Source organism: Lepus europaeus, chromosome 18, assembly GCF_033115175.1.
Source record: "Lepus europaeus isolate LE1 chromosome 18, mLepTim1.pri, whole genome shotgun sequence".
NCBI classification, from domain to species: domain Eukaryota; kingdom Metazoa; phylum Chordata; class Mammalia; order Lagomorpha; family Leporidae; genus Lepus; species Lepus europaeus.
In genome coordinates, this window is record NC_084844.1 from 23,440,100 (window position 1) to 23,456,512 (window position 16,413).

At 60.0% G+C, this 16,413-nt stretch overlaps 1 protein-coding gene across 2 annotated transcripts in view; it reads right to left on the minus strand.

The window, feature by feature from the left end:
• Positions 1-16,413, minus strand: part of ARHGAP23 (Rho GTPase activating protein 23) — a 71,073-nt gene continuing 54,660 nt past the window's right edge. For both annotated transcript variants that reach the window (XM_062175696.1, XM_062175697.1), the window contains 5 exons: positions 16,105-16,230; positions 9,697-9,738; positions 9,251-9,347; positions 7,485-7,516; positions 1-2,281 (listed from right to left, as the gene is read on the minus strand). In XM_062175696.1, coding sequence (XP_062031680.1) covers positions 1,286-2,281; positions 7,485-7,516; positions 9,251-9,347; positions 9,697-9,738; positions 16,105-16,230 — 1,293 coding nt within the window. In that variant the 3' untranslated portion in view covers positions 1-1,285. The remainder of the gene's footprint in view (positions 2,282-7,484; positions 7,517-9,250; positions 9,348-9,696; positions 9,739-16,104; positions 16,231-16,413) is intronic.

The window sequence follows — 16,413 nt, forward strand, 5'->3', positions numbered from 1 at the left end:
GTGAGACAGCCGACTCGAGCCTCAAGGAAGGCCGTTTATTTCCAAGATATAGACTGTACTTGAAAGACAGGATTCTCAGAAGCAGAAAATCTTAGTTGCCGCCTAGAGGGACACTGTGACAGGAGCCATGCGGACGTGGGGCGGGGCGTCAAACAACACTGTTACAACACTTTCTTAAAGGAGCAAAACATCTTTAAAAACCCTTATAAATTCTTTATAATATGTTACACATTTAGAGACAGTATTTACAATAGAAGGCAGGGGGAGCGGGAGAGACAAAGAAATCTACTTTACAGCAAATTGCATAAAACGAGAGGACTGACAGATGGGGCGGTGGGTTCCCTGGAATGAGTGAGGGTGCGTGGGGGGGTGTGGGGGGTGATCTGAGGCCTATGTACAACGTGTGGGGAGAAAAGGGGCAGCCTCTGCCCGTCCTGCAGGTACAGCCCAGATCAGATCCCATTCATGTGAGACAGAGGCGCCAGCCACCCCTGCCCCAGGGGCATAAGGTGGGGGTCTGTGTGCCCGAGTTGTGGAAGGAGGGGGCCAGGGAGGGACCAGCAGGAGGGACCCTGTCTAGGGAACAGCCAGCTGCTCAGGGTGAGAGGGCTTAGGGGGGTGACGCATAGATTCCCCAAAGGACCAGAGGGTGACCCTGCAGATGGCGTGAGCCCTGCCTCTGTGGATTGGCCCCAACCTGCTTCTCTGGCTCTGACCAGGGGCAGGAGGGCAGGATCCTGTGTGCACCGAAGGCAGGGAGCCCTGAGCAGGGGGGCGGGGCGGGGACAGCAGAAGTTGCTACAGAACACACCTTCGGACAGTGAACGACACACACTCGCACGCACAAGTCCCGCCCCGCGGACAGCACCACCCACACCTCCTCCCCGTAGCCTGGCGCTAGGAGCTAATTGGGGGGTGGGGCCAGGGAAGCGGCGAGATGCAGGAGCCGGCTTCAGCCAGCATCTTTCCTTAAGTCTGAAATCGGGGGGTTCCCTACCCACACCCAGTGGTCAGCAGGGATCCCTCAGTGCAGCCACGGAAAGGCCCAGAGGGACGCGTTTGGCCTCCCAGAGGACGCACATCCCAGCAGCCCAAGCCTCTCCACTGCTGCTCTTGACCGCGGGCACCCGCCTCCCACTCTGTTCCGCCTGCCGGCCCCTGCGAATTCCAGCACCCTAGCCAGGGACCCCACCCCGCGGCACCCAGGGTAACAGAAGAGGGGGCGCAGGCCAGGGCAGACGCCCGTGCCCAAGGGGCTCCGGGGAGGGGTGGGGCCCGAGGCAGGTCACAGACACTGCTGCAGGCGGGAGGCGGCCGAGCGGCGCGGGGGCTGGCTCTGCAGGGCCCCCGGGTCCCCCGGCGACGAGGAGGCCCGCGCCTTGGTGGACTCCAGGCTGCTGAGGCCGGAGTCCTTGTTGTCGCTGTGGGTCCGAGGGCCCACGGGCTCCGGGGCGCCCCCTCCGCCCAGCTCCTTCCACTCGTTGAAGTTGAGGTCGGTGAGCGGGCTCTGCACCACCACCGTGTGGCGCCGCCAGCTGCTCCGGCGCCGCCGCGTCTCGGGCGACAGCGGCCGCCGCAGCCGCACGGCCATGTCGTCGGCCGTGCCGCGGAGCCGCAGCCGCAGTGCCTCGATGCGCGAGGGCCGCGAGCTTAGCGCCGCGGCCGCGGCCGCCGCGGGCCGCAGCGACTCCTGGCTGCTGGACGAGGCCGAGCCCGGCGGCTCCGGCGCGCGGGGGCCGCCCCGGCCCACACCCGCGCAGGTGCCCGCGCCCTCGGCGTCCGGGCGGCTGCGGGACAGGCGGCGGCGCGCCAGGGTGTCGCAGGGAATGAGGTGGTGCGAGCTGAAGGAGGGCCGGCGCGCCAGGCGCCCCGCCGGCCCCGCGCCCGCCTCCGTGTCCGTCTCCACGTGGCTCAGCTCGCTACGCTCGTCGTCCGCCTCGTCCCCCGCGCCCGCCCGCCGGCCGCCGGCGCCCGAGCACACGCTGCGGTCCATGGTGGACAGGGTGGAGTAGCCCGAGACGATGGAGCGCGCGTCGGCGGCCGGCCGCTCCTCCGGCGCTGCCGGGGGGCTGAGGCGGCCGGGGGCCTCGGCGGCGGGCGGTGGCCCCTCCGGCCGCTCCGGGGCGCCGGGCTTGTGCGCCTCCTGCTCCGAGTCGTCGTCGGTGCTGCTGCCCAGCCCCCGCGCCTCCCGCCGCTTCTTCCGCTTGCGGTTGACGGCCGAAATGAAGGAGATCGCCAGCATCTCCCGGGCGTACGGCTCCTTCTTGGGGGCCCACGAGCCCTGTGCGGGGAAAACGTGTCAGGCTGCAGGGGGCGTCCCGATCCGCGACACCCCCCGCACCGGCGCTCCCACTCGCACCAGGTCCAAACCGAGCCCGGCAACTTAACACGACCCTCCCCACCCCTGTGCCGTCCATCCGGAGTCGACCTCGGCGCCCCCACCCCACGCTGACTCAGCCCCCGAGGCGCTGGGCCTTCTGCGGGAGCTGGGGCTGGTCTCTGGGTCCTGGGCCCCGCCCACCCTCGGCCGTCCCAGTTCCCAGCCACGGTTCTGGGAATAACAGGCTCAGCTGTGCGGGACCCCTTCCAATCCACTGTCCTGGGGGGTGGTCCCCAGAGCCCTGGCAGGGACCTTGCTCTGACCATAGACTCCTGCCCCCTCCCTCTGCACTCCCGCCCACCTGGGAAACCGGCTTTTCACCTGCTCTTCATCCTCACTTCCCCTTAGGAGTCAGGGTTCCCACAGCCTTTCAGGTCTCTGTTGGGCAAACTCCATCCCCAACAACAGGGTTCCGGGGCCTCTGTCCCACACCGCTCTCTTGAACTCCACAACTTTTCATCCAGTTGTGAACCCATCTCTGCTTGGGAGTCCACAGGCACCTAGAGCTCACCCAGCTGGACCCACGTTACCCTACAGCCCCCCCCCCCAAACTGCCCCCATCATGCTCCCCACCTTAAGGGGATCTTGGAGCCAGCCTGTCCTTTCTGCCCCTTTTAGGGTTCCCTGCTCCACCCCTGCCCCGCCCCGCCCCAGCCTCTCTTCCTACAAGCAGTCACTCTAAAGCAGGTATCCGGTCTCCTCGGAGCTTTGCTGGCCCACGGATGGCCCGGCATGGATAAAGCACGCGGGCCCTGGCTCCGTACCCAGAGTCCTTCACAACCAGGCCCCAGTGTCTCCAGCCCTGCCCCAGCCCCAGCCCCAGCCCAGGCTTTCTGGAGCTTGGGACCTATGGGCCCTTCCTAGGATGGGGCCTGCCCTTTTACAAGCTACAAGGCCCGCTCAGGGCGGCCTCCCTCCCTGGAGCTGGGCTGGGAGCTCCCTTCCTAGGTTCCCATTGTCCCTGGGAAATGCAGGGGCACCAGCTCTGCTCCCACCATCACATTTGTCTCAGTTCCGAGAGTGCATGGCCCGGGCCTCCCTATGTGTGCCTCTGTGACAGCACGGTGCCAGGCACACGCTGGGCGCTAAGTGCTCAAGGAATGAGCACGGCGGTAGGTGGAGGCTGGGAGGCCTGGAGCCTCTGTTTCCTCAACAGCTGTGGCGTAGCCAGGTAAGCTACCACTGGGAGGTCAACATCCCAAGTGAGCCCTGGGTCAAGGGCCACCCACGTGGCATGGACTTCCATCCTGGCTTCAGCTGGCCTAGCCCCAGCTGCTGTGGCCTTCTGGGGAGTGAACCAGCAGACAGAAGACCTCTCTCTGTCTCTCTTTCAAAAAAATAAATAAATTATAATATATAAATAAATATATAAATATATATAAATATATACTAAAATATATAAATTATAAATATATATAATTTATAATATTATATATATATAAACCAGATTCACCTCCTTTTGAAAAAGATAAGGGGCCTTCTGAGCTCTTAGTGATGTGCTCCACATGTCTGCGACACGGGGGCCGGCCACGCCCCGGCTGGGAACAGCCAAAGCCACCCTCAGAGGGAGGTGGGGTCGAGACAGGACTGTCCTGGAGGGGGTCGCTGCCACCTGGGTGTTGAGGGCATAGCCCGTGGCAAGCTGCCGGCGCCCGTGCAGCAGGATCTGTCCACACCCTTGGGAGCTCAGCTGCCTGGAGTCTTCTGCCCCAGCACCTGCAGTCTCCATGTCCCTGTCCCATGATAGTTACTCTATTTCTCCAGCCTGGTCCGGGCCTCGGCCTCTCAGGACTCGGATGGTGGGGCTAGGCTCATGCTATGGAGACCCCAGGCATGAGCCAGAAAAATCAAGAACCGCTCTGAGCTGAAAGCAGAGGACCACAACAAGGATCCCAGGGCAGTCACCAAGGAGAGAGCTCATCTACTGAGGGCCCCGCCCCCCGATGCCTGAGAACACACCCGGCCAAGCTTCTGGTCACTCCAACTCAAGCCTTGGCTTGCCTGTCTGTAAAATGGGGATGATACAAAACTCAAGGGTCTTCTGTCAGGCTGCAAGAAGACAGGCACTGGAGATTAAAACCCCACACTGTAGCCGGCATCTAGCAGGTGCTCAATGACCAGGAATCCCCTTTGCTTGGGTGACTCTGAGTGACTGCCCGGGGTCTCGGTGAAGCAGAGACAGGGTACGGCCAAGGCATCTTCCTGGGCAGCATGTTCTACCTCGGAGGCCCTGGGACTGAGAAGGACCTCCTGATGGGGAGAATGCTGGGGGCGGGGGCGGGGTGCAGAATCTGTGCAAGCCCCAGGAGACCGGAGGCTTCAGGGAGGAGGCGGCCTCTGGGCAGGGGAGTGGGGGAGTTTTCAGTGCTGAGTGCCCTGGGGAAAGGCCGAGGTGACTGCGTGGGGGCTCCCCTGGCAGTGGGGAGGGGCAGAGCCAGCACAGCTAGGAGCTGGCTCCTGAGAAGGGGCCCCAGCCACACTGCTCGGCTCCTTTAGCAAAGTCCTTGCTTCTCCAACCTGCCCTGTCTCCCTCAGGCTCAGCCGAGGCCCCCACCACCTGCTGCACTGGGCAGAGAGCCCCGTATGCAGCGGCCCCAGCTCCTGTGTCTCTTGCTGGCACAGCCCAGGGCCGCCCCAGGGTCTCGGGTTCAGCCTTGTCTCCCCCTCTCTCTGGGCCGTGGATCATCGCTGCTGGAGCCCGGTCTGTCTCCCAGCAAAAGCTCCCCTCCACCTGTGCTCTGCTGGTCACCTGTTCGCAGTCAGCTTTCTCCTGCCCACGCCGTGCTCTCCCGGGGTGCCCTCACCAACTCGCCCCGCCTGGCTTCTGCCTCCGACGCCCCCCACACCCGACATCCGTGTCCCACTACTGTCCTCAGGGGCCAGCACAGTGGCTGGGCACCAAGCCAAATGAGTTAACCCTATCTTTTCCAGAGATATCGTTGGGTTTTGGTAGCATATGACGCTGACCTCATAAAAATCTGAGCTGTCAGCCGGCGCCGTGGCTCACTAGGCTAATCCTCCGCCTTGCGGCACCCGCACACCAGGTTCTAGTCCCGGTCGGGGCACCGATCCTGTCCCGGTTGCCCCTCTTCCAGGCCAGCTCTCTGCTGTGGCCAGGGAGTGCAGTGGAGGATGGCCCAAGTGCTTGGGCCCTGCACCCCATGGGAGACCAGGAGAAGCACCTGGCTCCTGGCTTTGGAACAGCGCGGTGCGCCGGCCGCAGCGCGCCTACCGCGGCGGCCATTGGAGGGTGAACCAACGGCAAAAAGGAAGACCTTTCTCTCTGTCTCTCTCTCTCTACTGTCCACTCTGCCTGTCAAAAAAAAAAAAAAAAAAAAAGTAAAAAAAAAAAAAAATCTGAGCTGTCCCTAGGCCCTGGGAGGATGATGGAATTAACCTCTGATGTCACTTCCTGTCGGGTAGGGCTAGGCAGAAAATGTCAGTCCCCACTTCCTTTAAAGACACTATATCAGGGTGACTGTCACTGGACGCTCATTTGCCCATAAAAGGAGCTGGAAAGTGGCCCTTGCTCTTCCGTGTCTGGAAGAGACTGGGGAGAACTGGCATCATTTCTAAAATCAGTATTTAAATGGTTTGCCTGCTTTCTATGAGTCTGCCCACCCTAGTTACTGCACAAGCACATGCAGTGTCTTTGTGTGCCTGGTTATCTCACTCAGCCAACGTTCTCAAGGCTCACCCACGTTGTAGCACGTGTCAGAACACACATGGAAATAACTGCTTAACTATTACACCAGGAGCAGGTGCGTGGCCTGTCAGGCCTGGGGATCAGAGTGCTTGGTTTCCTGCCTGGCTCCGGCTCCTGACGCCAGCTTCCGGTAACGCACACCATGGAGGCAGCAGGGTGTTGGTTTCCGCTGGGTCTCTCCACGTGGGAGACCCAGATGGAGTTCCCAGCTCCCAGCTTTAGCCTAGCCTACCTATTCCCAGCCATGTAGGCATCTGGGGAGTGGGCCAGTAGACCAGAGCTGGCACTCTCTCTCTGAGAAAATCTTTAAAAACTTTTAATATGATACACCAATAGAGTCGTGGGCTGTGTATCAGGGGTGTTCTGGGAAGGTCACTGCTGTCAGCGCATCCGAGTGTACGTCCAGACGCACCAGCCACCACACGGCTACGCCGGGGGCCACTGCCAGGGAAACTTCATGATGCGGTGTGTGTCTATATGTTAAAGGCATTCTATTTTAAAGTTAGAACAATGGGTTAGAATTATTTAAATATAATAATTTAAAATAATTATTTAAATTATTTTAAAAATAAATAAATTATTTAAATATTTGGTAGAATTCACAGGTGAAAACCTCTGACCCTGGGATTTTCTTCATTGGAAGGTTTTCAAGGACAAATTGATTTCTTTAGCACAAACTGGACTAGACAGGAGTTATCTGTCTCTCCTTCCGCGAGTTTTGGGATGTTGGGTCCTTCCGAGAACAGACCCACGTCACCTACGTTGTTGAGTTTATGGGCAGAGTTTCTCAGAGCATTCCCGGGGGGCTGTGGCGACGCCCCATCTCTTTCCTGGCACGGTATTCTGTGCTGTCTCTTTTTATTGGGCCAGTCTGGCTAGAGCTTTATCAATTGTATTCATTTTCAAAGAACCTGCAGTTAGTGTCACCGTTTTTCTGACCTGTTTTCAATTTCACTTCTTATCGTTCTTATTTCCTTCTCTCTGCCTGCTTTGGCCTTGCCAGACCCTTAAGGAACATTTACTATATCAGACACAGTTACCCAGAGTTCACAGAAGAGGAAGCCGAGGATCAGAGAGGTTAAAGAATTTGCCCAATGTCCCCAAACTACAAAGTGGCAGAGGCAGGACTCAGATCCAGGATCGCCTGACCCGGCACCCTGTGCCTCTAGCCACTGAGCAACACTGCTGCCCTGCCCGCCACCCCCAGCAGGCCAGGTCTCTCTGCGGCACCGGGCGCCTCACCAAGCCCCACCAGGCGAGTGGCATCCCGACCCCCCCATCAGCTCATCAGCTTCCCTCGCGGCTCATCTGCCTTTCTCCCACTTCCCCTGCCCGACGACAGGCAAGGCGGGCTGGCTTGTGTGTGGACAAGGCCTTCGGAGCTGCCCTGGCCCTTACCTTGGACTTGGCTGAGCTACAGGTGGTGGAATCTGTTGGTGAGAGAGAGAGAGAAACGGAAGTTGGATCGGGGCAAGAGGGGTCTGACCTTGTAAACACAATTCCCTCTCAGAAGCTTCAGAGAGCAGGGGTTCAGAAACCTGCGCTGTCCCCAGGCCCGGGAGTAGCACGGATTTGGACCTCTGATGTCACTTCCTGTGGGCTGAGGCCAGGCAGAAAATGACGTCAGTCCCCACTTCCTTCAGAGACAGGAAGTGACATCAGGGTGACAGCCACGGGACCCTCACTTGCCCAGGGTTAAGGGCAACGGGGGCTTTGCTTTGGGCGTGGCTTCTGTCCCCTCCTGCGCCTGTCTCTGTCACTCTGAAGCACTGGAGAGAAAATGCTGGAGACCAGATGCAGTCCACAGAGGCCACGACAATGAAACACAGCACCACAGATGCTCAGGGGATGGGGCACACGGTGCACACAGGGGGTGCCCTCACTCCCCCACCCCACCGCCAGGCCCCAGGAGGAAGGCAGACACCACGGATGATGGAGTGGTGGGAGGGGCTGGCTGCCGAGACCTCACAGGGAGACCCCCAGTCACAGCACAGAGGTGATGGACAGGAAGCCCCGGGCGGGGCTCTGCCCCTTCATTTCACTGGGTGGATTAGGACCCTGAAATAGGACCCCGCAGCGTCCTCTCCAAGGCCGGAGAGGGGCGGGGGAGCCAGGGCCGCCGGCCCCCACGGGCTCGTGGTCAGCGGTTAATCCACACTCTCTGGCAGGCAGGCGGGTTAGAGACCCCTCCCAGCCCCTTCCCCCGCGCGCGGTGAGATGGGCTGACCACACACGACACACAGGGGCCGGGCAGCAGGCGACTAGAAGACACCGGGGCTCCTCTCTGCCTTCCCACCCCCACGTCCTCTGGCCCCTGGCCACCAGGGCTCGCTGGGCCTCGGTCAGGGGCGGGGCCCCACACGGAGGGAGGGGGTCGCACGGGCGCCAAGCCGCTGCTGGTGTGCGAGCGCCTGCGTCTGGACACCATCCCTCCTCCGCCGACACGGGACAGGGGCTGAGTGACCAGCGGAGGCGGGGAGGGCCGGCCCCGTGGGGCCACGGGGGCAGGGGCTGGAGATGCAGAGGAGCTTCTGGTGTTCCGAGAAGCTGGGTCCCCAGCCAAGCCCAGCCCAGCCCAGAAAAGGAGAAGCCGACAGGCTCCGCAGAGACAGAGGGCCCCGGAGCCTGGGGGTGCAGGGGCGGCCACGGGTGCCCACACTTCCGGGCAGCGCCGCCTTCCTCCTGAGAAGGGGCTTGGGGTGGGAGGGGGCTGGGGACCTGCTGCCTGCCCCGGCGTCTTATAATCACCCGCCGCTGTTAGTGACCCAGGCCGCGACCCCACACTGTACCCTTTAGAGCTCCAACAGGTCCGCTGGAGGAGGGCGGGGAGGAGGAGAGAGGCGGGGCGAGGGGCGGGGAGGAGAGGGGCGGGGCGAGGGGAGGGCGGGAGAGCAGGGGAGGCGGAGGCAAGGGCAGGTGCGAGGAGAAAAGGAAGAGAAGTTAACAAGAGGAACAGCCCGAAGCGCACAGCCAGCCCGCCGCAGATCAGAGGCTCAGCCAATACACCAGGGACGGAGCGGACGGGCCAGGCCTCCAGACTGCGACAGACCCAGTCTCAGGGGCCCCTGGGGCAGGAGTAGAGAGCGTGGGCATCTGGCCAGGCACTCGGGGCCCTCAGGAACACAGAGCGCACCCCCACCCCGTCCCCAAGTCCCTGCACTCACCTGAGCCTGGGTCACCAGGGGGCACCGTCCTGCCGATGTTGGGCAACAGGTACTCGATGTTGGGCACAGACTGGGGCTCCTTGTCATCCACGGGGGTCTGCAGATCAAGCAGGGTTCAGCAGTGCGGCCCACACAGCCTTGCAATGGGGGGCCCTGATACAGGGCGAGGTCTCCTCCATCAGGCTGGGGCTCGCCAGGGCAGAGGCTGTCTCCCTTGGCAGTCGGGCACTCAGGGCAGGTTCTGCATGTCCCCCAGTAGACTGCTCTGTGCCTTCTCCCAGAGGCCCGGGCAGCTCCCTTAGCTAGAACAGGACCAGAGCCTCCTCCATCAGACTGGAGCTCCCTAAGACCTCCCTCCCTCTGCTACTGGCCTCCGTTGGACTGGAGGTAACCAGGGGCAGGGACCTCCCCCACTTGGCTCTCACTGCCCGCTCTGCCCCACTTACTCGCTCTCCCTTGTCCTCGTCGTCGCTGAAGAACCAGTCTGACTGTGGAGACAGAAGGAAGACAGAGGGAGGCCACATCAGCACGGGCAGGGGCAGAGGGAAGACGCCCAGCTGCTGGAGACGGCTGAGAGGGAGGCCGACGGCTCCCCAAGCGCAGGGGAGCCTCGGGAGAGAACACCGGGACCCCCTGCAGTGGAGGAGCCCCTCTTTCTGCCCGGCCGCCCTGGGCACACGCGGGGCCAGCAGCGCCCTCTAGTGCCAGCCAGGCCCCCTAGCAGGAGGACGCCCCGCCCAGGCACCGCCGGCCCCACACGGGCGCAGGGCTGTCTGGCCAGGCCCAGAAAAGGCCACCGCCTGGACAGAGGTGTGACGAGCGAGCCAAACAGGACAGAAAGCAAAGGCCACACTCTCACACACACCGTGGAGACACCAGAATCCGTGGATGCTCCACTCCCTCACACTGCAGGGCACAGTGTTTGCACAGAGCCTTTGCACATCCCCTTCTACTTTAAACACCAAGACGACAGAGGGGCAGGCACTTGCTGCAGGGTTGAGACGCATGGCACATCAGACTGCCTGGGTTCTAGTCCCAGCTCCACTCCTGCTGCCGACTTCTTGCAAATGGGCATCCTGGGAGGCTCCCTGCCACCCCTGTGAGACCTGCATGGAGCCCTGGGCTCCTGTCTTTGAGCTGGGCCAGCCCTGGCTGTTGTGGGCATCTGGGGAGTGAACCAGCAGATGGGAGATCTCTCTCTTTCTCGACTTCACTCTCTCTGCCTTTCAAACAAATAAAAATTTAAATATACCTAACACAATGTAAATGCTACATAAACAACAGTTCCTCTGTACTGCCCAGGTAAGAATGACAAGAAAAAAGACTGAGTGTTCAGTACTGCAAATTTTTTTTTCCGAATATGTATTTTTTAAAGATTTATTTCATTCACTTGAAAGTCAGCGTTAGAGACAGAGAGAGGGAGAGATAGAGATCATTCCCCCAAATGGCCACAATGGCCAGGGCTGGAACAGGCTGAAGCCAGGAGCCAAGAGCTTCCTCGGGGTCACCCACATGGGTACAGGGGCCCAAGCACTTGGGCCATTCTTTGCTGCCTTCCCAGGTGCATTAGCAGGGAACTGGACTGAAAGCAGAGCATCCAGGACCTGAACCGCCACCCGTATGAGATGCCCGTGTCACAAGCGGCAGCTTGAACCACTAGGCCTCAACCCGGGTCCCTCTGAATATTTTTAAGCCACCACTGGTTGAGTCCACAGAGGTGGAATCCATGGATCTGGAGGGCCGACTATATTTGGTGAAATTTAAGAATCCTGGAGATAAAGTTCTAGAAGTCTTCTAGAAGCATAGGAATGCACAGCAAAGCAGACGGTTTACAGGTTCGAGTCCCGGCTGCTCCTCTTCTGATCCAGCTCCCTGCTAATGTGCTTGGGAAAGCAGTAGAGGATGGCCCGAGTGCTTGGACCCCTGCACCCACATGGGAGACCTGGAGGAAGCTCCTGGCTTTGGCCTGGCCCAGTGCTGGCTGTGTGGCCATCTGGGGAGTGAACCAGCAGATGGAAGTGCTCTTTCTCTCTCTCTCCCTCCCATCTCCCTCCCTCTCTCTCTCTCTCTTTTTCTCGCCCCCTGTAACTCTGCCTTTAAAAGACATAACACTAATCTTTTTTTTTAAAAGTTTTTATAAAGTCAGTGGAAACTTTCAGGAGGAAAAAATATGCGTACTTCTCACACCTGGAACATAAAAACCAATCTATCCAAAGCAAGGTGGGACAGACAGACAGGAATGAAACTGAAAGTATAGTAAGCAGAAAATGAAGTTTACCATGCCAGAAATAAGTCACACAGGAGAGAAAGTACAATAAAATGATCAAAAGTTTGAGATGCAAATTACAGTTTCAATTAAACAATATGTAGTATATAAGAGGCATTTAAACAAAACAGCATAGGAATATCCAGTCTTGAATGAGAAAGGGACATTATACCAGGTAAGTGAACAATATATCCAGAAATACAATAAATTGGGGCTGGGGTTGTGGCACGATGGATTAAGCCACTGCTTTCAACACTGGCATCCATATTGGAGTGTTGGTTCGAGTCCCAGCTGCTCCACTTCCAATCCAGCTCCCTGCTAATGTGCCTGGGAAGGCACTGGAAGTTGGCCCGAGGGCTGCCCCTCACGTGGGAGACCTGGCTGGAGTTCCAGGCTCCTGGCTTTGGCCTGGCCCAGCCCTGGCCATTGTGGCTGTTTGGGAAGTGAACCAGCAAAAGAAAGGTATTTATTTTTCTCTTTCTCTCTGTCACTCTGCCTTTCAAATTAAAAAAGAAAGGAAAGAAATCATAGCATGTACATATTTAACATGTCTTAAAATTTAAGCAACAATTGGTAGAACTACAGGGAAACCAGGAAAATGAAACACTGCAGCTGATCAAGCAGGTTAAAAAATAAGCAGAAGAGGCAGGAGCAGCCTGGGGCTTAAGATGCAGGTTAATGGGGTGGCGCAGCGAGTAAAGCCACAGCCTGCAGTGCCAGCATCCCATATGGGCGTGGTTTGAATCCTGGCTGCTCCACTTCCAACCCAGCTCCCTGCTAACAGCCTGAGAAAGCAGTGGGAGATGGCCCAAGTGCTTGGTCCCCTGCACCCACGTGAGAGACCCAGAAGAAGCTCCTGGCTTCATTCAGGTCCAGCTCTGAATCTTGCAGGCATTTGAGAAGCATGCAACTCAATTCACAATAGCTAAGGCATGGAATCAACCCAGACGTCCATCAGCTGAAGACCAGATAAGGAATATGGTACATGTACACCACAGAATACTACACAGCAGTCACTGTGGGGAGGCAGGAGCAGGTGGCACTCAGCGGGGGGCAGGTGGCACTCAGTGGGGGGCAGGTGGTACTCAGGTGGGGGAAGGTGGCACTCAGGTGGGGGCAGGTGGTACTGGGGGGGCAGGTGGCACTCAGGTGGGGGGCAGGTGGTACTCGGGGGGCAGGTGGCACTCAGGCAGGGGTAGTGTCATCGTGGGAGGTGGGGGCGGGGGTGTGTGGGAAACCTCCACGCCCGACCCTCAACTTTGCTATAAAACCAAATCTGCTCTAAAAAAGGTAAGGCTTAAGGGGACTGCAGGATAAAAGGTACAGTGAACTTAAAGGCAAACGTGTCGCTTTGATAAAGCTGTCAGAAAACGGACGCGCCAAGCACTCCACTGATCAAGCTAAAAAGCCAGAGAGAAGACAAGGCCGAGTCACTGTAAAAGAGGGCAAAAGGCAGTCAAACAGCACGGAGACGTTAGACACGGGCAGCAGGCGCCCGGCCGGGCAGTTGGTGCCGGTGAGGACAGCGGCGTCCCGTATCAGCGTGGCCGGGTCTGCGTCCAGGCGCCGCTGCTGGCCCAGCAACCTGGGAGGCAGCAGGTGGAGGCTCCTGCCTGGCCCGGCCCTGGCCATCGCAGGCACCGGGGAGCTGGCTGGCAGATGGGCGCTCCCTCTCTCTCTGCCTCTCAGATGAATAAATGAACAAGTAAACATTGAAAATAAATTTAATTAAAAATTAAAACTGCTTGTGTTTTGAAAAAAATAAGATAGACAAATCTGTGACAAGTCCAAACAAGGAAAATGAAGAAAGGGGGGCATCGCAGGGCAGTGGGTCAAGTGGACCCCAGTGTCCCACACCAGAGTGCTGGTGAGAGTCCCGGCTTCTCCACTTCCTATCTGGCCCCCCACCAACCACGTGTGAGGCCGAGCAGGACGGCTCAGGCCCTGGGTCCCCGCCATTCACGTGAGAGCTCTATGTGGAGTTCCTGGCTCCCGGCCGCCCTCCCCTGGCTGTGGTGTTCGTTTGGGGAGTGAACTGGAAGATGAGGCACCCACTCCCTCTGCCTTTTAGGTAAATACATAAATAAACCACATTTTAATGACGTAAATAAAACACATGAGGAAAAGGAGCTAATGACCACAAGTTCAAGATATGCAGAAGTAATAAAGAACATCAAAATACTCATCACCCTGAAAACACAGGTGAAGTCTGGATCTAGACTGACAAGAGCAAAACCAACAAACAGAAGGGGCGGTCACCACTGCACTAGCCAGGGTCGCCACAGGCACCACTGTGCTAGCCGGGATCACCACGGTCACCACCACACTTCCCAGGGTCACTACCGCACTAACCGAGCTCACCACCGTCACGACACTACCCAGGGGCACCACCGTCACCACTGCACTAGCCAGGGTCACCACCGTCACCACACTACCCAGGGGTACCACCGTCACCACACTACCCAGGGGCACCACACTACCCAGGGGCACCACAGTCACCACCACTACCCAGGGTCACCACTGCACTAGCCAGGGTCACCACACTACCCAGGGGCACCACCGTCACCACCACTACCCAGGGTCACCACCGTCACCACCACTACCCAGGGTCACCACTGCACTAGCCAGGGTCACCACACTACCCAGGGTCACCACAGTCACCACCACTACCCAGGGGCACCACCGTCACCACCACACTACCCAGGGTCACCACCACTACCCAGGGTCACCACCATCACCACACTACCCAGGGGCACCACCGTCACCACTACTACCCAGGGGCACCACCACTACCCAGGGTCACCACACTACCCAGGGTCACCACAGTCACCACACTACCCAGGGGCACCACCGTCACCACCACGCTACCCAGGGTCACCACCACACTACCCAGGGTCACCACCGTCACCACACTACCCAGGGGTACCACCGTCACCACCACACTACCCAGGGTCACCACCACTACCCAGGGGCACCACCGTCACCACCACACTACCCAGGGTCACCACCACACTACCCAGGGTCACCACCACTACTCAGGGTCACCACAGTCACCACACTACCCACCGTCACCACCGTCACCACCACTGACCGCCAACGTCACGGCCTGAGGCTGGGAGCAGCACCCAGCGCAGAGGAGCTCCCGTCAGACACACAGGGGCTTCCGGGCGGCACAAGGCGCGCGCTGTCACAGCGCAGGAGCGGGCACGAGGCTGACTGTGGAACGGCGCGGACCCAGGAGCCTTTCACAGGGCCCTGGGGGCACGAGCGCCCACCCCTGCCAGGCCCCCCCAGGCTGCATTCCTCCAGGCCCACGAGGCCACTGCACCGCCTGCCCACGGCCCAGCCGGCCCCTGACTCCCTGGCCACAGCGGCTCCCGGCAGCGCCCCGACTGGGCCAGCCACCTGTCTCGGGCACATCTTTCAGTGGCCCCAGCTGGGGGCATGCTCCGGGCGAGGGGGTGGGCAGGTGGCGGGAGATCTGGACCCAGGGTCGGTGCCCGGGCGGGGCTGCCGTGGCCGCTGAGCGCAGAGACCTCGCATGGTCTCGGCGCGCGGGGAACGTGTGGCCAGCGCCTGTGCCTGGCCTCCCACCTGCCCTGCCCCACCTCGCTGTGCCTCTCCTCGCCTCAGCTTCCCCTCTCTGTGCCTCCTGAGACAGGAAAGGCGCAGCCTGACATGACCTCGTCCGCCCGCCCGCTCAGCCAACACAGAGCTCCCTGCGTGCCAGGCTGCAGGCTAGTGGCTACGATACAGGTGTGCTCCTGCCCCACGCGGCACGGCGGGACCCGCCCGGGGACTCTGGGGGACAGCTAGTGGCCCTGCTGTCTCCCTAAAGGCTGCGGTTCCTGACCACGGCCTCGTGCTGGCAGCAGCTTCTCCGGGGGCCCCAGCACCAGACGCCCTCTCTCCCCCACCAGGGCACCCAGCGCGCACTCATGGGACGGCCCCGAGCCCTGAGCCCCCAGGGCAGGAAAGGTCCAGGTCCGGCCCTTGCGGCCATTTGGGGAGTGAACCAGCGGATGGAAGACCTCTCTGCCTCTCTGTAACTCTGCCATTTAAATGAACGGATACATCGATCCTTTCTTTAGGAAAAAAAAAAAAAAAAAATCCCTGCGCTCCCCAGAAGGGGGCGGTGCCGGCCAGGATTTGGCTCTGGAAGACCACAGGCTCCTGCGCCCTCTGCTGGTCAATCTGGGTTCTCCTGCCCTCGTGGAAGAGGAACAGACAGAGGCTGGGAGCAGGCTGCAGCCTCAGGCCACTCTGTGCCAGCCCCATCCACTGCCCCTTCTCCTGGGTATCACCATCGCCTCTCAGGCTGGCAGGGCGAGTGTCAGATGCCGGGAGGCGCTCCGCCTCCATCGTGCCCGACACGCACCTGCCTGCCTCCTGGATGCACCACTTCGCCCTCCCTGCCCGTCCTCCTCCCTCTGACTCTCACCACTGCTTGGAAGCTCCGGGTTCTCCCGGTAGGCGCTGGGCATCCCAGAGCAAGAGACCCTGGGAGGCGTCGCTGTTGTGCCTTGAACGCAGCCCCCCCGCCCCCAGCAGCCGGCCTGAGCCCACCCACCAGTCTCGCGTGGCTTACGTGCTGGATCAGCGTCTCCACGATCTTGTAGCGGTCAGGCATGTGTGTCACCATGTCCGTCATGTTGTCTTCGGACGTCCTCACCAGCGTGGGCCCGAAGACCAGGGCCAGGTTCCGGGGCTCCATCTGGGCGGGAGGCAAAGCAGGTCCAGGTCAACTCAGCACCGACCTCCTCCACGTCCGGTCCTCCCTTGCTGCAAGCCCCAGAGGCCTTTTGTCCCCGAGCACGAGCTGGGCCGGATGCGCCCCCCCCCACGGGACAGGTTTCAGCACTACTCATCCTCAGGGCCGACAGTCACGGGCAGTGCC